The sequence below is a fragment of the Ictalurus punctatus genome, chromosome 19, assembly GCF_001660625.3.
Source record: "Ictalurus punctatus breed USDA103 chromosome 19, Coco_2.0, whole genome shotgun sequence".
In the NCBI taxonomy this organism is placed as follows: domain Eukaryota; kingdom Metazoa; phylum Chordata; class Actinopteri; order Siluriformes; family Ictaluridae; genus Ictalurus; species Ictalurus punctatus.
The window spans coordinates 19,553,137-19,576,053 of NC_030434.2; the positions used below are offsets into that span (position 1 = coordinate 19,553,137).

Here is a 22,917-nt window from a genome sequence, read left to right on the forward strand (position 1 = left end):
TATTTTAACTATCTAATCTGTTCAATTGACCTCTTGTTACTTGTTAAGCACTTAATGACTAAATATGATATCCTGATATCATAAAAACATCCTCAAGTATCATAACATGATATTTTTGCCAAGTCATGGTGCTTCTGTGGAGCTGTTTGAATGGTCAGGTGCTGTTCAGTGGAATAAAATCTGGGTTTCTGGGTTGGTTCTGTGAGCAGAGAATTTCCATTTATCAGTGACGGAATTGAAAAGCTGATGGATTTTGGTTTATTGCGCAGTTTAATTGTACCGCACGCTGCCGAGCATATGCTTCTCTGTGTTTCGTCTCACGCTTCCACCCCTCCCGTGTCTTTTCACTATCTGACCGTCCTTATCTTTCCTCATCTGCATTTCAGTTTTGCTCGGTCTAATTTATTTTTTTTTACTGTGTACGACCTCTTGGTAAGCTTCCCGCTCTCTCATTTTAACCCTCCCTCCCTCCCTCCCTCCCTCCCTCTCTGCACCACAGTAATGGCAGCAACCTCCGCTTCTGCGTGGCTTTTTCTCCTGCGTCATTGCTCACCACTGGCGAATGTAAACACACGCACTAACATGAGAACAGCAGATGCGTGACCACACACATGCAAATAGTGTTACAGCTGAGAGCTGTTTGGATCAGAGACGCATGAACGGACGTGTCTTTCTATATTCGGTATGTAGTCTATAGCGTTAGGCAATTATAATTAACGTATAGCCTGTTACTGATATGAGTGCTTGCGCTGCTGCTGTTAAGATTAAACTAAACTTCTCGTGTGATCTAGGCTGCCAAGACAGGAACAGCAGCCTGTTTCAAAACAACTAAACAAGCTGCAGTGCGTCATAACAATCGTACTGCGTCACGACACGCTCCTATTCCTCAGCCATCACACCTACACAAGCATGCATATATTTGAATATGACCACTGCACTATATAAGCAAATGTAAACAGCAACGCCCACAGACAAAGGTCTCCACTTAGATATGTTTAGCATATGTAAGAGTCACAGAAATGTCAATAAAAACTGGCTTTGCCTGGAAAATGGTACTGCCAGAATCCCTTTTTTTTCTTCTCGAGGACGCATGATCTTGAGTTTGCTGTATATTTGCATCAGTAGCTTTGCCACTGTTGACTCATCAAAACTCCGAGCAGCTTACAGCAAGTCAGCTGATGTCCAAAGCTGTATGAAGCCTGAATGCTCCTGAACCAGACAGGTTCTTTGCAGGAGTGGCGCATTAATGTGGTAGCAGATTACCAGACGTTACTCTCCTAAACTAGTTCTGAGGGTCCTTGCAGTCAGTGTGACTGTCTTTACTGCTGTTTGTTCACACACACACACACACGCACACGCACATGCACAGTAAATCCTCACGCAGCAGACTCCCATTACATCAGCGACATATTCCTCGTTTCAGATGAAGTTCTAATTTCATTGCTCTTCAGCATGTGGATGCATCTTGCTCAGAAAGAACTGCTCAGAGACCAATAGAGACTAATAGAGACTGCTAAATAAAGTGCATGTAAAACACCCCTGTGTGTGGATACAGGCCGACTGACCGTATTAAAGTTCCTAAATGTTCAGTAGATTTGGTGCTCGAGACAAGCAGATTGTGTGTCTGGATTATTATTTTATTATTTGTAGTTGGCCTTAATGACTTCCGCAATGTTAATGTTTTGATTTGATACGTAGCTACGCTTACGTTTACGTCCACGTTAATCCGGATAGATCTGAAAATGGCATTTTCGTTTTAAAAACGCTCTCCAACTACAGTGGCGTTTTCAAATGTTTTCCAAAAATTGCTTGTACACACTGAAATGTCTGAAAACGCTTACGTCCCTAAACTGCAAATGCGTAAAAACATAAAAATCTTTGGCCCACGTAACATACTCGGTTGTTTCCCTAATTTGCCTGTGAGATTGTCTGTGATGTGTTATCGTTCTGTTGCATTCCCTAACTATCACCCGTTGATGATAAAATCGCCTTGGATTTAAAGGGGAAGGAAAAGGGGCGTGGCCAGATATCAGTAACACGTGCCATGTACAAGTTATATCATTATATCGCAAAAATATACAGGAAGCTAGTTACGACGCGGCTGTAGCTGCAAACGTTAGCGTTTCGCTTTTTTTTTTGCTTAATTACTCGTTAAGAAGGTAACAATCCATGCAAAACTAAACTCAGCACTGTAAATAAACGTAATGAGTTATTAGCTGTACATGCTCTGTGTTGAACAGCATTTGTCAGAGAAAGATGTTTTGTTGCTCTGCTCCGAAGCCAGACAGCAGGTTATTAAGGTCTGTCTAAGATACGAAACAGCTGAAAAGGAAACACACATCACGAGACACAACACGCTGTGTTTTTGTCAATCTTACAGCTACAGATGCCGTGTTTTCCAAAAGACATTTACATCATTTGACCGATAATCAAGTCCCGATAGCTGGAATCTATCGAAGTTTCCTCGTTCTAACGTTAATCGTCCCAAGCCTATTCCCTAATTCTCTATTAACGCTCTTAGCTAGCTAACTAGCTCACCGTATGTTAATATTAAACTTTCTAGCCTAGTTATTGCAGTTTCCAGGCCACCAAAGCACACGAAGCACACTGAAGTTTTCACTTGCCTGATGTGGTAGCTAAGGAATTTATTTATCATTTGTCCACCCTAGTATTGAGCGCAACAGATGAAGAAAACCGCCTAATGAATCATTTCAGAGTTTCTCAATAGGAAATACAAGAGAGTATAAACATTTGGGCTTGAGTGATATCTCTATTCAAGTCAACGTTTCGATATTTGATTGATCTGATAGATTGAAGTGGAAACCTATTTCCTGTGCATGGTTTTAACCCCAAACTAGCAAAAATCTTGAATGTTTACATCACGCTGATTGATCATGTTCTCAGGAAACCCTTAAACACAAGCATCTGTAAAGCTCAGACACACACGAACACATGCATGATGACTAGAAAATGCTTTTGTTATATGCAAAGGTGTGGTGGTGGCACTTAGCAGAAAACAGCCGTAGACCATTTATCGTATAGTCTCACGCATCAGGTCAAACGCAGTCATTATTCCTTTGGTGTAGTAACGACGACACACCATAAACGGTAACATCACATTAGATCCACAGCAACAGAGCTGGAATAAAGGCAGTGCTGGTAATGCAATAAAACAGCCACTTGTGTCTGAGCTCTGGTGGGCAGAGTTCACTGGGTAGTTTTTTGTGATTGTTGCGGCCGAAATGGCTTGATTTTGCCGCAGCTTTTGTTTTTGTTTTTTTAAATGTGCGGTGCCTTTTGCACAATTTTTTTTTTTTTTTTTTTTTTTGCAAAGAACTACCTGAACTGGCAGAATTACAATTGCACGAAATTGTTTTGCAGTGATGTTTGTTAGTAAATGAGACCTTTTAGCTGTACTCATGCTCACAAACGTATAGCATAAAAACACATTAATTCAACTGTTAAGTTAAATTCAATTAGTAACACAAAGTTCAGCAAATAGGCCAGATGAAATCAGATTCCAGTTTTCTTTGTTGCTGTATGCCGGGGGTCCTAGAGAACATTTAAAGAGGCGCTACTGTTGTTTTATTCACACTGACATTTTCACAGATAACAATAATCTGATAATACTTTCATTTCAGACAATCTTATCGACCAGCCAGTACATTGGTGTGTCTGTTTTATTTCATGCCCCATTACAGGTTAGTGGGGGGGGGGGGGGGGGGGGTCCATGTCAATCAAATTGGCAGCAATATTACTGACATACATTTGTATGAGTAACAAATTTTCATGACTTACCAATTTCTTGTGTAAATTCTCCTGCAAACGATTTACGAATAGACTCATTCATATCTAGTTTCATTCATATCCATGAAGAACAATATAGGAACAACACTGTTCAATTAACATTGAAATGTTTTAGCTTTTAAATGGACTAACTAACACTGACTACGTTTACATGCACCTCAAACTCTGTTTAAGGTCAATATTTGGGTTGCAGTCATATTCCAAATACGATGTTTATATGCGTACAGGTATCGTAATATTCCTGCATACATGGTTGTCGTAAGTATGCCTGAGTTGCCATTCCTAAATACCTAGCTTACAGCTAAGCACCTGTTAGCTCCCACAATTCCTTGTGGACTGAGCATGCGCATATATCTCCTTTCAATGGATTTTCTGAATATGGTGTTTACATGCAACAAATGTCCGATTAAAACAGGCATATTCCATGGGTGTGAATCAGAATTTGAGGAATCAGAATATTGTCTCAATCTGAATCGGGCAATCATTACAACTCAGTAATAATCAGAATATTGTCTCAATCTGAATCGGGCATTCAGATTGTGCCGTTTACGACTCAGTAATAATCGGGATATTGATGTGCATGTAAACGTAATCACTGATATCTAGGACATATCTAAGAAATGTGTCTAAAACAAGATTTAATATTTTAGATCTGTTTCTTTCATAAGGCATTAATTTAACCAAATACTACAACTGCATTTACCGAATGACTAGCATGTCAGCTTCTGCATCAAAATGACCAAAACTCCTTTTGTATCATTTTTGGAAAGGATCAAATACAAAGTCTTTAACCTAACAGACTGACACTGACGCACCGATTTCAGCAGAATCAGATATCCAAGCTCTGTGTATCACCGACACCTGATATTGATCTGATATTGTTATACTTGCAGTAACTAGCAGACTCACTGTGGGTTGTGCAAATCGGCAGATATGCACAATAGCGATGATCAAACTTGGTGTCCTGTCCTCCCATAAACCAAAGGTGCACTCCTCCAGCTGAACCCTTTTGACATATTGACTCCAATATGTCAACAGCTCAGGAAGAGAACCAAGCAGAGGAGAACTAGTTTGCTATAGACCACTGATATGGTATGGTATGCAGATTTAAACGCACTACTGTGCTGTTTACTCTCTCTCTCTCTCTCTCTCTCTCTCTCTGTTTCCAACGCGCGCGCCGCACCCGACCTACGTGTTGCGCGCGTGCTCGTCGCCACAGACAGCAGCGCGCGCTCTTAATCTAGTCTTCAGGTGTAGAAAGGCGGTGGCGTCACACCTTTAATATTAAAAAGCCTTCAAATGATATAAAAAAGTCTGTGCAGGTCGCCTTTTCACATCGCCTCCTCACACCGTGTCATGTCCACCATCAACTACACACATTAATTCACATTCATAATTATGTGATTTATAGATGGGCAAATAGCAAGACCACGTAGTCAAGTCACATGAGACGCAAACCTTTGACAAGTTTTATGAAGCACTTTGAAACATGCCTGAACAGATACCGACAAGCTGCACTCATGACAACTTTATTAATACTGATTAGAATAAGGGCTCCTTCACAATGAAGAAGACTCGAAAGATGCATTTTAAAGAGAAATGTTCAGGTTTCCAACAACAAAAGCAACATCATCACCATCATCATCAACAACAACAACACCATCATCAACAACAACAAAATAAGATTCATTCACAGTTCATAAGAACTGCGTTTTTTTTTGCGCTGAATGAATAACAAACACAAAATAAAAACATTCCGGTGTCGTTTTCAAAACAGCAGTCCAATATCGTAAAGAAATGCGTAACAATCTTACGCAGGGATCCGCGATCAGGTTTTCGGTCCGTCTCGTGCGCAGTCTGTAATCCTACTTGAGCAGAGCGCGCGTGTCGGTTCCGCGTTCCCTTCTGCACTGATGACGCCGGTACTGAAGGAAGAAAAAAACCCAGCAAAACAGCGCAACTTACCAAAGTGCGTCTCTTTCTGTCAGACAGCTCATCAAAACTTCGCATCTTTTACACCTAAAATACACCGCGCATGTTTACAAACACCGTCAATAAGGAAAAACTACGATGTACGTATGTGGATTCGATTTTTTTTTTTTTTTGCTCCATATGCTGTCGTAGTAGTGATGAGAAAAAGAATCAGGAATCGGTTCTATAGAAATGACTCTTTTAAGAGAGTCGAGCGAATCGACTCACAAGCAAGAATGGATCTGAAGTTTGGGAAGGGCCAAGCCTTGTGCTATGTTTATATTATTTGTTCTTTTTTTTTTGTTCCTATTGACAAATCAATCTATGGGGTCTATTTGCCAACACTGTGTAGTGTTTAGATATGATAATAGCCAAGATACGATTATTAGCTAGTAGCCTAATTCAGGGGTTCCCAAACTTTTCCAGGGCAAGGCCCCCCAAATGGCATTAACATTTGACCGAGGCCCCCCTTTTGCAAGATATCTTTAAAACACATTAAAAATACAGACTTCTGAATGTATCCTCCCTTTTTTTTTTTATTAATAATTGCATCTTACATCTTTACATTACATTACATTAGGAATTGATTGTGTGTGTGTGTGCGTGGTTGTCTGAGCATGAGAAAGAGAAAACACACTAGTGGGCGGGATGGGCTTGGTGGCTCTACCAAATTGTTGAGGCCCCCAGGGCGCCCCTTGGCGGCCACCACTTTGAAAACCATTGGCCTAATTAACCTGCATGGGGAAGTGTAAACAAAACGTGGTTTGTTATTAGTCTATATATATATATATATATATATATATATATATATATATATATATATATATATATACACACACACACATATATATATATATATAATTAAAGCCACTGACAGGTGAAGTGGATAACATCTCATTAGAACAGCACCTGTCAGGGGGAGGTATATATTTAGGCAGCAAGTGAACAGTCAGTTCTCAAAGTTGATGTGTTGGAAGCAGGAAAAATGGGCAAGCGTAAGGATATGATCTGAGTTACTTTGACAAGGGCCAAACTGTGATTTCGGACCTACCAAAAGTGGTCCAAGGAAGGACATATATCCATCCATCCATCTGTCCATCTGTTCATCCATTTTCTCATGGGGAGCTTAGAGCCTATCCCAAGGAACTCTGGGCACAATCACATACTATGGCCAATTTAGACATGCCAATCAGCCTACAATGTATGTCTTTGGACAGGGGGAAGAAACTGGAGTAGCCAGAGGAAACCCCTGATGCACAGGGAGAACACGCACACAGGGCAGAGGTGGGAAACCCTGGAAGTGCGAGGCAATCATGCTAACCACTATATATATATATATATATATATATATATATATATATATATATATATATATATATATATATATATATATATCTCCATCCATCCTTCTTCTATACTGCTTATCCTTTTCAGGGTCACAGGGAACCTGAAGCCTATCCCAGGGAGCATCGGGCACAAGGTGGGGTACACCCTGGACAGTGTGCCAATACACTGCAGGGCACAATCACATACACACTCACACACCCATTCATACACTACAGACACTTTAGACATGCCAATCAGCCTATCATGCATGTCTTTGGACTGGGGGAGGAAACCGGAGTAGCCGGAGGAAACCCCCGCAGCAGGGGGAGAGCATGCAAACTCCGCACACACAGGGCCACGGTGAGAATCGAACCCCGGACCCTGGAGGTGTTAGGTGAACGTGCTGACCACTAAGCCACCATGCATCATTATATATATATATATATATATATATATATATATATATATATATATATATATGTGTGTGTGTGTGTGTGTGTGTGTGTATATATATATATATATATATATATATATATATATATATAATCATTATTGTTATTATGCATCTATTAGCCTCTAACTATGCATTTACGACGCACAATACTGTACATCAGACGCTCTGAATGATTCAAACCAAATGAATCTCAATGATCGGTTCATTTAAAGAGAAAGTTTGAACGAAATGATTCAGTGACTCGTTAATGCCCATCGCTATACCACAGCGTACTTTAGTTTACCTTTCTTCAGTTTACTACGCACTTACAGCTGCAGTGATGTTCTTCAGGAGAAGTCAGTGGTCACAAATCGAGCTTTGAACTCGAATCATACTCCATACTGTCACCAAAACCCTCCTCGAGGCTTCAGCACAGCCGGTACGAACCCGCCGCTGTCCGTTCAAACGCCCGGCTTTGAATTTTAATCTGCGCCACAGCGCTCGGAATGCGGACGTTGGCAGCGCGCGCACTGTGCAATCGGAGCCGCGTGCCAATCAAGCATCTCGTAGCAACCTTGCGGCTCGTGGTGTGATGATGTTGTTTATAGCTAATAGTGGTTTCTGGACGCCTAATGAGAGCATCTGTTAAAGCCACATTGCCAACCCTGAACGAGACACACACGTACACACACACCTGCGCGAACAGAGTTGAGCGGTCGCGCGCGGTTCTTGCTAAACACTAAAAATAACTTCACTTACTTTCAGCACGTAGTCCTCACGTGTCCTGTACACACACCTTCGTCTAAAAGAAGAAGAAGAAGAAGAAAGTCTTGTTTGTGCGGCAGGTGCAGTCCACCATCACGTCCGGTGTGTACCGCAGCAGCTGCAATGCTCAAACTAACCAGTTAAAAGCTCCAACTCCACTGAGACACACCGGGACGTCTGGACGGGCTCGTGCGCGGTAGCCATGGGCGCGCTTTGGCTGTCTCCGGTTTGCTGCTTCGTTATGTCATGCTCGTCATGTGACGGCGCGCGCGGCCGCACTCAGCAGGACTTTAAAGGGACCACCCACGTGACTCGGTGATTTGAGGGACCTGAATTTTGGCTCTGAATAGGCTAACTTCTAGCTAGAACAAGAAACCGAATGTAATTGGTCTGGGGTGGGGGGAATGCATGTAAAATGTAGCTGATTAAAACTGGTTCTGTTCAGAGTCCTCCAGTTGAATCCAGCTGAATCCAGTCTCATTCTTGTTGCTTCAGACAAAATGAGCCTTAGATCAGGAGTATTCAATAAAACACAGGAATGTCCCATTTAATAAAGTACCTAAAAAGCTCACATGACTCAATGGGGACAGCATTTACCTTTTAATTAAGCGTTAATAATGAATTATTTGCCTATAAAGAAGATCATTTGAACGGGTATGTTTTGTTCCTACTGGCGCTCCAGGTTTTTGAACTGTAGCCACAGACTCAGCAGATGAGACACTGTTTTGAATATGTGCAACTAAGTCTGTTTAGTCATCTCTGAACTTTCTGGTTTCGATGTCAACCCTTTTTTTTGTTTTGAGCAACAATAATAATAAAAAAAAAAGCCATAAATAAATATGTGATACATAACAGGAGAAGTGTCTAAAACATGCAAAATTGACATGTGACAGTTGACAGGTGAATCAGACGTAAGGTGACTTTTCTGTCAAAAGTTTTGAAACCACTTTCCGTTCTTGTTGAGCTGCTCTCAGGTTAATACTTTACAGAAATGCATGTGACTGACGGCAACAAGCAACAGGATCTGATACGGAATTGTGCTGGTGCATGTTTTTTCAAACACTAGATCCAGGGAGTTTTTTTTTCATCAGTCGACTGCTTCTGCTTCAATGCTTTTCAAGGGTTTGGGTCGACCTGCTGAAAGACTTTACTGGGTCTGTTTCCAGACCTCGGTCCACCAGTAGTCGAGTCCTGCTGTAGAGGACAAGCTTTATTAGTTTACAATATTTTAAGGCGTTATCACTGTCATCCTGTTAAGCTTTAGGCTTGAACCTTTCCACTCATTTGCCTTGTGTGACGTGACGTCAAAGCCATTAGAGCAGCAGGTCATGTTCCGGTCATGGAGGACTACAACTTTACTGTTCTCCTGCTGCTAGGGAAGCACGCTTTAACAAATGATAATGACTACTCGTGATTATTTCAATCAATATTGAGATTACGGTTAAGTAATTTGGTAACGTTTTAGAATAACAGTTCATGAATAATCATGCACTAATTCCTGAATTAATACTTACTTAAATATGAACTAATGATGAGTTAAGGCGGGCGCATGGTGGCACCTCCAGGGTTGGGGGTTTGATTCCCGCTGGGTACTTCAGGTAATCCGGTTTCCTCCCCCAGTCCAAAGACATGCATGGTAGGCTGATCGGTATTTCCAAAGTGTCCGTACTATATAAATGGGTGTGTGAATGTGTATGTGATTGTGCCCTGCGATGGATTGGCACCCCATCCTGGGTGTACCCCGCTTTGTACCTCTTGTGTCCCTGGGATAGGCTCCAGGTTTCCCGCAACCCTGTAGAGTAAGCAGTATAGAAGATGGATGGATGGATGAGTTAAGGCATGTACTAATCATGAACTAATGAAGAGCTAACCGTAACTACTATGTGTGTCTTGTGAATTCATGTGTGAATAACGACCATATGAATACATGTTTGTTTGTTAATGTATTAATGAACACGTAGAAATAAACTAAATAAAACATGTTCTGTCAACTGTGTGAACACAAACATCATTGTATGGTGCTGGATTACTTTCATAATTTATTAACTTATCGAACGTAGAAAGACACACTAATAATAAACACCAGTAACTTAATTTCAACCCATTTTGCATCATTCTCCATCCGGTTCTCTTCAAATCCCCAGAGCGCATACTAATACTACAGTGGGATTTGAAGAGAAATGGATGAAGAATTATAATTCATTATAATTAATTGTCTTATAGAGCATGTTTGATTTAGTTTACCCCTACGTGTTAATTCCTACATTAACTAACCAACATTTACTTAAAGTGGTCGTTATTCATGCATGAATGAAATACTCATGTCTTGGTTAAGGTTAGTGCTTCATTAGTTTGTGATTAGTACATGTCTTAACTCATCATTAGTTCACATTTAAGTAAGTATTAATTCAGGTATCAGTGCATGATTATTCAGGTACTGCTAGTGTATAGTGTCACCAACCTGTTTAGGAGTTTAGAAACTTTCATTCTTTCATTCATTCAATCATCCATCCATTTATCTTCAGTAAACGCTTTATAATGGTCAGGGTCATGGTGGATCTGGAGCACTTTTCCACTGGGCTACAAGGTGAGAATACATCCTGAATAGGATTCCAGTCTATCCCAGGGTGCCTTGCACACACATTAGCACACTTATTTGCACCTAGTGGCAGTTTAGAGTAGGAATCCACCTACCTTTATGTTTTTGGGAGGGGGTGAAACCATAGACCCCAGAGGCAACCCATTGGGGGAACCTGCAAAACTCCCTACAGACCCTAATACTACAAGTGCTGGTGTTTATTCACGTATGCACAATATTTAAATGAGAATAATGACAAATGCTGTGTAACTGTGGCTCATCAATATGAACAGTTTGGGGAATCTGAAACCAAAGTATTTTTTTAACGATACATACCTTTTTAATGCTACACTCTATGCTCAATTTCCACATAACTGAGCAGAGCTTTAGTATGAATCAGAACCAACTACAATGGCACATCATTTACGGTATATTAAAAACTTCTTGCCAGGTCCAAGACATGCACTTAGCAGAAATTGCATTATCCCCCAGTACTTATATCAGCTGGCTTCCGGTAAGAGACACCGTCACTGAATGACTCACTAGAACCAAAGTGCCTTTATCTGCAAGGTCATATCTTAGCAGGGAATGATAATCAGACGTCAGGACTCATTAAACTCCTGTGGCTGTTGATTTTATTTGTCAACTCTCACTAGGGTGCATTTAGGACAATCATATCTAAACGTTTGTCATCATATTATATTTAGGTTTAATATTCTGTTAATAATGGCGTATATCGCTTCATCTTTGTTTTCGGAGATTGTGTGAAGATGGTGGGTTTGCAGCCAATAAACAGGTTACTTATGCAGCCTATGCACCTATAAAAACATAATAATAATAGTAATAATAATAATAACAACAACTCTCTTTTCATCCAAGGTTGCCAGATACTGATTGGTTCCAGCTCCATCAAGTTATAACTTCCTATATACAACAGTCCAAGATTGTTTTATCCCAGTGTAATCAAAAATAGTTCCGATGGAGAAGCTGCTCTGACTGGACGCTCCGGTTACTGAATCTGGAGTGCAGCCAGCAGTGCACTCACCAATGTCAGAGCCAAGCACACTCATTCTCTTAGCTCAAGACAAGTGTTTTGCTGGACTGGTAATAAAAGCATAGTGGAAGAATTGCAAGCTTTATGGCCTTTACCATGTTGACAGCGAACCAGATTGTAACTCTTACTGGAATGATCAGTTTGAATTAGATCTAATGAGTCTTCAGAATTTAATTTATAGATAGAAGGAAAATATAAATATATAAGGGGGGCATGGTAACTTAGTGGTTAGCACACCTGTTTCATTCCCGCCACTGCCCTGTGTGCATGGAGCTAACGTAATGTTTTCCCCATGCTTCAGGGCTTTCCTCTGGGTACTCCGGTTTCCTCCCCCGTCCAAAGACATGCATTATAGGCTGATTGGCATCTCTTAATTGTCTGTAGTGTGTGAATGGATGTGTGGGTATGTGAGTGTGTGTGCAGTTGTGTCCTGCGATGGGTTGGCACCCCATCCAGGGTGTACTCCAGCTTGTGCCCTGAGATTAGCTCCATGGTCCCCTACAACCCTGGGGAATTCACTTAGTAAATGAGTTCAATACACTCCATTCAACATTCACCTGAAAGAATTTAATAATACTTTTTTAAAAAAATCTAAATATATTATAATTGCATACTCATCATGAATATGCAGAAACAGAAATTTCTGATATGACATGATACTGAAATTTAACTACATACATTTTTCAATGTTCTTTAATGCCGTAATTTTTCCATGAATTAACCAAAATATTAAATAATGTCCTGTATTTGTCTTGGGTTGACTGTAGTAGTATTAACATTGTGTAATGTCATTGGTCTTTATATATGTTTAATATATATGTTTAATAAACTGAACATGTTTCACAGACATTTGAGGAACAGAAATGGAATAATGAGTCCCCGAACAAAGGGTGGGGGTGGGGGTGGGGTCAATATTAAAAGTAACAGTCAGTATATGGTGGCTTCCAGCTGCTTTAAGTACTACAGTGCATCTCCTCCTCATGGACTGCACCAGATTTGTGAGTTCTTGCTGTGAGATGTTACACCACTCTTCCACCAAGGAATTAGCAAGTCTCGATCACATCTGGGGGGGACACGGTTACATGTAATTTTCCACTGCAAGGAAGATCAGCTGTCCTTCCTGTCTCCCTGTAGCACTGTCTTAGGCGTCTTACATTACAGACATTGTAGTTTATTGCTCCGGCCACATCTGCAGTCCTCATGCCTCCCTGCAGCAGGCCTATGGCATGTTCACGCAGGTGAGCAGGAACCCTAGACATCTTTCTTCTGGTGTTTTTCAGAGTCAGTAGAAAGTTCTCATTAGTGTCCTAAGTTATTGTAAATGTGACCATAATTGCCTACCGCCTGTAACCTGTCCGTGTCTTAAGGACTGTTCCACAGGTACATGTGAAATAATTGTTTATAGTTCATTGAACAAGCATGAAACACATTGTTTAAACCCTTTCCAACGAAGATCTGTAAAGCTTATTTGGATTTTACAAAATTATCTTTATAATACAGTCTTCTGAAAAAAGAGACAGATCTTTTTTCGCTCATGAACACAAACTTCCTCGCGGGAAGTTTGTATTCAGGAGTTGTGAAGCCGTAATTACGACGTCAGATGCGTTCGAGTCACTTTGGTCAGAGCAAGATGGTGGTGTACCTTCTCCTAATTAACTATGAAAAATACAGCAAGGTTTAGAAACTCTACTTCTAGGAAATAAAGCACAAAGAATGCGTATCAGGTGTCCCGCCAGTATTTACTTCATACTCTCATCCAGTACCTCCGAGTTTGTCGGGGTGGCATGAATGAAATGTTGGCGAATGAAAGTACAGAGGAGGCCTGTTGTGGAAAAATTGTATCCGCCGTCGTCTATTTGCACACATAACATGACAAATAATAAACTACACTTGAAGCTTCCATAAAATTAAAAATGAAACACCCAAAACTGTCGATACATGAAATTCTGGAGGGAACATCGGACGATGTGGTGAGGGGACTTAATGACGTGACGTTAATCGATCTATGTTCTATAACATGTAACATGGGAACATGAAAGGAATATTCCAAAATCAACTCATGTAAACACCTTAATCAGAAAATTGTCATTCAGAATAAGGTCAGTAATTAGATTACTGCTGTCCATGTAAACGTACTCGATGTTCCAGAAGTGTTTTCTCAATTAATTCATTGTTTGTTTGTTTTTTAATCATGTTCTACATATCTTACAGGTTCTTTGTACAAGCAAGAGAAAAAAACCCCCAACTATTGCACCTTTAATTCTTTCAGTCTACTGTAGGCATCACATTCATATTGGCGGGCGCCATGCCTTGTTGCTGACACGCCCCCATCTGTTACAATTAATTTACGACATTGTGTTGAGCTTTAAGTGCGCTCACCTCGTAATTGCGAATTTCCCACAGGCCTTTAAATCGCGTCATTATTGTTATTATTATTATTATTATTATTATTATTATTATTATTATTATTATTATTAGACATTGAACCGCTCACGCGCGGTCACTTTAAGGCGCCGCCACGCCCACAGGAGGCTCGTGCACGCGACGCGCTGCTTGTTGTTTGTGCTCCAACAAGATGGCGGTGGCTCCAGAGAGCAGAGTGCTTTCCTACACTGTTTATAAATGGAGTTCATACTCCTCGACATATTTACCCGAGTGAGTAATGCAATGAAACACTACTGCGACTTTTTTTCCTTTCCTGTCCAGTCACACTGTGAAGCCGTTGCTCAGCTGGATAAAACGGGCGAAGTGCTCTACCCACTAGATAACCAGGGTATTTGCAAGTCAGCTGGGCGGTTAGCTAACGCTGCTTAGCTTAGCTCAGCTCAGCTTAGCTTAGCTCAGCTCAGCTCAGCTCGTGGAAACGTTCGCGCCGAAGCCCGCGCTGCATTTCCGCGTACACGAGCTAAAAATTACGCTGAAATAGTTACGTTGCTAGGAAACCGCTAACTGACTAGCTCGCGAGCTCGCTCAACGCTCAGGCAGTCATGTTAGCTAGCTAACTTGCTAGCTAGCTAGCTAGCCAACTTCTGTGCAGAAAGAAGACAATTATAAAGATCTTAATATCGCGATTATTTTGTCATGCGTGACATGTATCTAATGAATCATCTGGACAAGTTATCCAAGCTATCTCTAACATGTTCGAGAAGTTCACCAGCAGGCTTCCTTCAGGGAAAGTTTAAGCTAATGTTTCGGTTTGGTCCGAATTGAAGGCTTTAATGCTCCAGTTAACTTCGCTTTAACTTGAGTTTATCCATAAACTAGCGAACTAGCTATTCACTCTGGTTAAGTCCAGTGTGACGAGACGCCACAGGAATGTGACCCGCGTCCGTACCGCTATTTTTACCTCAGGTTCTGTCATCAGGCTGTTAACGCTTTTACACACACACACACACACACACAAAACTAACTTATGAAGTAATTGTAGCTTTGATATATTAATAGATAGAAATGCCACCGACTAATGTTTATAGGGTTACACGCTTTGTAGCTGTAATCTCAGAGTGTGACTACAAGCGCAGAATTATTTGCACCCTTCACTCAACTGAGCAAAGATGAGTATTTGTGTGATATATATACATACACACTCATCTTTGCTCAGTTGAGTGAAGGGTGCAAATAATTCTGCACTTGTACTCACACTCTGAGATTACAGCTACAAAGCTGTAACTAATATATAGAAATGTATGTGTATAAACGCGTTAGTATGTTGTATAACTTTTAATACAAAATGTTGATGTATTTGAACACTTTTCACACCGAAATACTTTTCTTTGTGTGCTTTCCCCCGTAATACTATGTAGAGTTTTTGGTGTTGGTGGTTGTTATTATTTTTTATTATTATTTTAGCTGATAGAGAGCAATGGTGTGCTTTTAATGTTAGTAATGAAATTCCTTGAGTAATTATATAAAGACGGATGCACTTTAATATGGAAGCCCTATGCGTTGCTCTGCATGCATTATTATTATTATTATTTTTCTTGTTTTCTCATGATCTCAACATAAGTTGTTTTCTCCTGCTGACCACTTGTATTCTCCACATAATAAACAGTTGTCTTCTCATGATAGCGATTGTTTTCTCGTGATCACAACTTTTTACTTTGATCAGGGACTCGCTCATGCTGAAATAGCTCTACAGTCGTTCAGTACGTGTGCATGGACAACAATACTCTGATATTAACCCGATTAAGACGATACTTTAAGAAAGTAGCATGTAAACGGTGATTATTGATGACCTTAATACGACTAATGTCATACTCGAAGTAAACACGAATCGGATTAAGACGTGGAGTATTCCTGTTTTAGTCGCATTATCGACGTGCATTAATGACTATGTTTACATGGACAGCAGTAATCTAATTTTTGACTTTATTCTTTATTCAAATAGACGACTGCTTGAAGCCATGGGCTGTGTCCAAAATCACGTTCTTGCCTACTATATAGTAGCTGAGATACGGGCATTTCTCCTTCTATATAGTAGGTAAGTACGCAGTTCCGGACGCAGCCGTGCTCTCTTGTTTGCTGTCAAACGTTGAGCACTGCCGTGTGTGTATGTGTCCTGTCTCAAAATGTGGTGAAAACTCCCACACGACGTTAATAGTGTGATTAAGGTGTGTACATGTTTATAATGTGACTAAAACAGGAATACTCCACGTCTTAATTCAATTTGTGTTTACTTCGAGTATGACTTTAGTCGGATTAAGGTAATCAGTAATCGCTGTTTACATGCTAGTTTCTTAATCAGAGTGTCGTCTTAATCTGGTTAATATCGGAGTATTGTTGTCCATGTAAACCTACTGAGTATCTGTCAATGACTGAACGTCCATGTTATTGTCCGACACTCGAGAAGGGAACATCCCTCTCCTCTCTCATAATGGTGATATAAAGTCCATCTTTACAACGGGCAATTATTAAATTTATGATGGCGAAGACAACAACGTGTATGCAACACCAGTCCCGTTCACAAGGCGTGAGATTTTCTTGTGATAAAATTAAGTTGTGAGAAAACAGCTTTTTGCTATTTGGAGCTCATGATAAACAAGATAGAAAATAATAATAATGCATGGCCTATTAGGGCTTCTGTACTTTAACCGTAATCCAATCCACATTTTTCCCCCCTGTGGCTCAATTTTAAATGATATACACTATATGTAGTGCACTGTGTAGGGTGTACAAGAAAATGATGGTATACCCTAGAGTGCAAGAAATGCAGGTCAAATATTATTTTTAAATAAAATATTTGTCAGTGTAGCACAATAACTTTCTGAATGTTGGTAGCCACTTGAATGTGTTATTGATTTCATTTAAATTAGCTTTATTAATTTGAATGATTCAAAGCAGTGGGTCATTGGAAAAGTGTCATGTATTTTGCTTGTTCTTGCTTGCAGGAACATTTTGGTGGATAAACCCAATGACCAGTCTTCCAGGTGGTCATCAGAAAGCAATTATCCTCCACAGGTGTGTATTTGGACCACATTCAGCACAATGCCAAGCCCTACGTCTTGTAGATTAGCGCAATACATTTAACCTGAGTATATTTTTGTTGCATCAGAAACCAGGATTATCGGGGTCTTAAAAAAGTGCTCTTGCTTTGAGTATTTTGATATCTGGATCCTGTTAGGCTTAACATGCATGTTAAATATCTGCGTTGCACTGATTCAATTGGACGGTATTCTGCACAGTGGTGTTATTCCCTTGTTACGTCACTTAACGGAAGCAGATAAAAAGGTCTAGAGTTGATTTTAAGTGTTTGCATTTGGAACCTGTTGCTGTTGACGCTCAATATGAAGTCCAAAGTATTGTCACTGCCAGTGAAGAAAATCATCATTAGGCCGAAAAATCAAACAAACCCATCAAAGATAGCAAAAGCATTAGGTTTGGCTAGATCAACTAAGCATGAAATAGTTTTGCACGGTCTTTCACAGTGGTGTTTGTTGGTAAATGAGGCCTTTTAGCTGTACTCATGTTCAGTGCATACGAGTCAAAGAGCTTTGACTGAACTACCCTTGTGATGATGTCACATGACACTTTTTTTTTTTTACCCAAATCTGTGGAAAATGTGCAGTAATTTCTTTTAAATTGCAAGCTTCTCTGAATATTGCACTGTTTGCTTGATTTTTGCATTAATTCCTGCGATCACAAAATCCTGGAGAGACTGTTTGGTTGTAAAGACCCTCAAATTAAAGCTGAAAGTCTGCTCTCTGAGCTCTTATTCATTATTTAAGTTAAACATTTGTATACTGTGGTAGATGATGCTAAAATTATGGGAAATTTACCCGTGTCTAAATGTTTATGGACCTGTCTGTAAATGCTAAGTTAATTTTGATCAGTGTTATGGAGTATTCCATGTAATGTTATGCTGCTGTCCATCGTACTCGAATAAGTAAATATTCCTCAGTTCTGATCTAAACGTGTTTCAGTGCTTTGGCTCAGAAAATCATGGATGTCCAGAGCAAGGTCATATTTGTATGGCTAGTCACTGTATTTGATAACCATATTAAGGAGACCTATAGTCATGTAAAAAAAAAAAAGTACACCCCATGGAAAATGTTGTCTTTCTTGGCCTATTTGGACAAGCAAACATTTAACAAAACCACAAGGAAAATTAGCTTTTTCAATCATTTATTCAACAGAAATATCAATAGATGTGATATTCTTCTGTGGAAAAAAGTAAGTACAGTCTTGGCCTCAGAAGATCGTATTATCCCCTTTAGCAGAAATATAGTATTGTGGGTGATTATATGCACCCCCTGCGCATATATTTTGAGAGAATTCCTTCTGGCAGGTGGCTCCGGAGTATCAGGTGCAAGAAGATGTTTGAGGGTTTTCTTGCATGTGCAGCCTATTTCAACCCCGCCCCCCCCCAACATTTCAATGGGATTCAAATCCGGGCTTTGACTAGACCATTCCATAACTCTCCATATCTTCTTTTTGTGCCATTCCTTGGTGGATTTACTTGTGTGCTTAGGATCATTATCCTGTTGAAAAGTCCAACTTTCAGACAGATGGCCTTACGTTATCTTCAAGCACTTTTTTGATATGATGCAGAATTCATAGTTAAATCAATGAATGCAAGCTGTCCAGTCCCTGAGGCAGTGAAGCGACCCTAAACCATAACATTTCCACCACCGTGCTTCACAGTTGGTATGAGGTGCTTCTCCTGAAAATCTGTCTTTGGTCTGTGCCAAACATGTCTGCTGTTACTGTGGCCAAACAGACAAATTGGCAGTCGTTTGAAATCTGTGCAATTTGTAAATGATATTCCTTACAGTGTAATGATGTATTTCACATAATTTGGAGATCTTTTTACAGGGTTTCTGTGGGTCCTTAAAAAGTCTTAAAATGTCTTATTGGTAAATTGCTTAATGTAAATATAAGGCCTTAATTAGCATTAAAATGTGTTGCTTTCATGTGTCAAAATGCATCCGAACCAACACCGTAAAAAAGATTTAGCTTTTATTTTCGCTCGTTGCTTTTTGAAATGGTAAACTCGTGTCACTGTGTTGCACTCAGAATGTGCGGCTCATCAGTGTTTCAGAACGGCTTGGGTCACAGGAAATGCTGCTTCACACCAACTTCATCTCTGTCTGTGCTGTGGTATTGAGTTGCTTATAACCTGCTTAAAGACACAACACGTGCCAGATTCACTTTAGTTTTACGTTAGTGTAGTCTCAAATATTTTACAAAAAAGTTTACAGCATTTCATCTGATTGGTAATGAGAAGTGAGTAAAAAATTGTTGGTAACTAAATGGAGGTTTTCCTGCAGTTTTCTGCCAAAATAAAGGTCTAACGCATAAAAGTGAATTAAGTCAGAAATATATTACTATTGGTACCCCCAAATAAAGATGTATTTTATTATTAAGTATTGTTCAGTGCAGCAATATTACAAAATAGCAAAGATTAAATTTTATTTGTATAGTGCTTTGAACAACGGACATTGTCTCAAAGCAGCTTAACAGAAACATACAGATTTAAGTGTGTGAATTTATCCCTAACGAGCAATCCGGTGGCGATGGTAGTGAGGAAAAACTCCCTAAGACAATATGAGGAAGAAACCTTGAGAGGAACCAGACTCTGAAGGGAACCCGTCCTCATCTGGGTAACAACGGATAGTGTGAAAGTAAAAGAAAGTTCAGTATGGTTATATATGAAGTCTGTTTGTTGAACTAAACCAGTCTTCACTAAAGGACACCACATGCAAAATTGCATGTGGTAATTGCAGTCTTGAAGGCATAGCAGCAACCGTAGTCTCAGCAACCACAGCACAACTGGTGCCACTATGGCACTTCAAGTGGCACCATCCTCAGCAGTCTCCAGGCTGCACTGCTTGGGGTCGTCCTTAGAGTGTAGTCTCCAGTTGATGATAACTCCAACCAGAAGTAGGGCATCAGGATAGATCAGGAAGGTCTGGAGAGCAGAAAGGGTCAGGATCACTGGCATCTCTATAATATCATGTGTCTCGACAGAATGAGAGAGGGAGATGGAGGTAAAGAGAGAGTGTTAGGTATGCTTACTATACCTTAATGGATAAGACTGTGTACTTTGCGAAAAAGAAATCTATTTATGGTAAGCTTGTGTAAACAAATGTTTTCAGCCTGGACTGAAACACTGAGACTGTGTCTGAATCCTGAACACTAATTGGAAGGCTGTTCCATACTTGTGGGGCTTTGTAAGAGAAAGCGCTTCCCACTGCTGTAGCCTTCACTGTTCAAGGTACCAACAAATAGCCTGCACCTTTTGATCGAATTAGACCGAAAGTTTGCTCGGGTACTGTGGTGCGAGACCATTTAGTGTTTTATAGATCAATAATAGTATTTTATAATCAGTGTGGGATTTCACTGGGAGACCATGCAATGTGGATAAGATCGGGGTGATGTGGTCATACTTTCTGGTTCTAGTAAGGACTCTTGCAGCAGCATTCTGGACTAACTGGAATTTGTTTATGCTCCTACTGGAACATCCAGATAGTAAGGCATTACAATAATCCAACCTAGAGGTGACAAAAGTATGAACAAATTTTTCTGCATCATGTAGTGACATATTTTTTATCTTTCTGAGATGAAAGAAGCTCCAAATGAAAGACTGGAGTCAATAATCACACCAAAGTCTTTTACTGCTGCACATGATGAAACAGAAAGACCATCCAGAGTTACTGTGTAATCAGAAAGTTTTATCCTAGCTGCACATGGTCCTAGTACAAGTACTTTTGTCTGATCAGAATTAAGTAAAAGGAAGTTAATAAGCATCCAGTGTCTAATGTCCTTTACACATTACTCAACTTTATTAATCTGCTGTGTGTTGTCTGGCTTTGCTGAAACGTACAACTGTGTATCATCAACATAACGGTGGAAGCTAATACCATGTTTATGAATAATTTGTCTTAGAGGTAGCATATATAAAGTAAAAAGCAGTGGGCCTAAAACAGAACCTTGTGGAACACCAAATTTAACCTCAGTATGCGTGGAGAAATCGCCATTTATATCTACAAACTGATAACGATCGGTCAAATAAGACCTGAGCCAGGAGAGGACCGTTCCCTTAATGCCAATAACATTTTCTAGTCTGTCAAGGACAGTAGTATGATCTATAGTATCAAAAGCTGCACTAAGGTCGAGTAACACAAGCAACGAGACACAACACTGATCAGAGGCCAGTAGTAGGTCGTTTACTACTTTAACTAACGCTGTCCCTGTGATATGATGAGGTCTAAATCCTGACTGATACATTTCATGAATGTTGTTCCTATGTAGGTACGAGCACAGCTGCTGTGCTACAACCTTTTCTAATATCTTGGAGATAAAGGGCAGATTTGATATTGTTCTATAGCTGGACAATTGACAGAGGTCAAGGTCAGGTTTTTTAAATTAGGGGTTTGATAACCACTAGTTTAAATGATTTAGTTACATAGCCAGTGCTAAGGGAAGGATTTATTATTTTTAGAAGGGGTTTGATCACTCCTGGAATAATCTGTTTGAAAAAACATGTACTTAAGGGATCTAGTATACAAGTTGATGATTTTGATGAAGAGATTAATGAAATTAGTTCAGTCTCTCTAAGGGGAGTGAAACATTCTAATCGTTGATCTGTTATTGCTATATTGTTATCTACACGGTTAGTTATAAAACTGTCTGGTTTGAATTTAATAGCCTGAATTTCACGTAATATTTTCAGCGTTACTACTGAAAAAAAATCATGAAATCATTGCTACTATATAACGATTGTGCGCCTGTTTCTGTGATGGACTTATTCCTAGTTAATTTTGATACCGTGTTGAATAGAAATCTAGGATTGTTTTTTCTTTTCTTCTATTAAGGTGGAGAGATGGACTTTTCTAGCATCGCTAAGAGATTTTCTATAGTTCAGGAGGCTCTCCTTCCATGTTGTTTGAAATACCTCCAATTTGGTTTGACACCATTACGTTCTAATTGTCGAGTGGTCCATTTTGAGGTATGTGTTTGATCGTTATACCAGGGTGGCAGCTTTTTCTCTGTAATTATTTTTCTTTTAAGTGGCGCTACCTTATATATCGTGTAGTGGAGCGTTGACTCGAAGCATTCAGTCGCCTGATCAAGTTCTTTGGGATCAGACGGTGATTCAAATACAGTAGTTATCTCTGGGAGGTTATTGATGAAACTCAGTGCAATAGCTGCCGTAAATATACGCTTTACTCGGTAGCGTGGCGAGGTGCAAATATTATGATCGATACTTAATTTAAAAGAGATAAGATGATGGTCTGAGATAGCTTCAGACTGCAGAAGTGTTACTATATTTCCTATATTTAATCCGTATGTTAATATCAGGTCAAGAGTGTGACCACCATTATGAGTGGGTCCTATTACGTTCTGATTGACCCTTACTGAATGTAGAATAGACACAACCACTGTTCTCAGCGGGTCTTTTGGGTTATCAAAATTAATATTAAAATCGCCAACAATTAATGCTTGTCGAGTAGGTTGTGGATCTGTTTCTCCACAGCCTCCAAT

At 39.9% G+C, this 22,917-nt stretch overlaps 1 protein-coding gene and 1 long non-coding RNA gene across 2 annotated transcripts in view; one reads left to right on the forward strand and one right to left on the reverse strand.

Moving 5' to 3' along the window:
- Positions 1-3,227: 3,227 nt before the first annotated feature.
- Positions 3,228-8,682, reverse strand: LOC128635428 (uncharacterized). Its single transcript, XR_008398403.1, has 2 exons — positions 8,297-8,682; positions 3,228-5,732 (listed from the first exon to the last, which is right to left on the reverse strand). It is a non-coding gene; the product is annotated as an uncharacterized LOC128635428 (long non-coding RNA).
- Positions 8,683-14,470: 5,788 nt separating this feature from the next.
- mkln1 (muskelin 1, intracellular mediator containing kelch motifs) overlaps positions 14,471-22,917 on the forward strand; it is a 39,633-nt gene continuing 31,186 nt past the window's right edge. The window contains exons 1-2 of the mRNA XM_017494175.3: positions 14,471-14,589; positions 17,322-17,391. Coding sequence (XP_017349664.1) covers positions 14,510-14,589; positions 17,322-17,391 — 150 coding nt within the window. The 5' untranslated portion in view covers positions 14,471-14,509. The remainder of the gene's footprint in view (positions 14,590-17,321; positions 17,392-22,917) is intronic.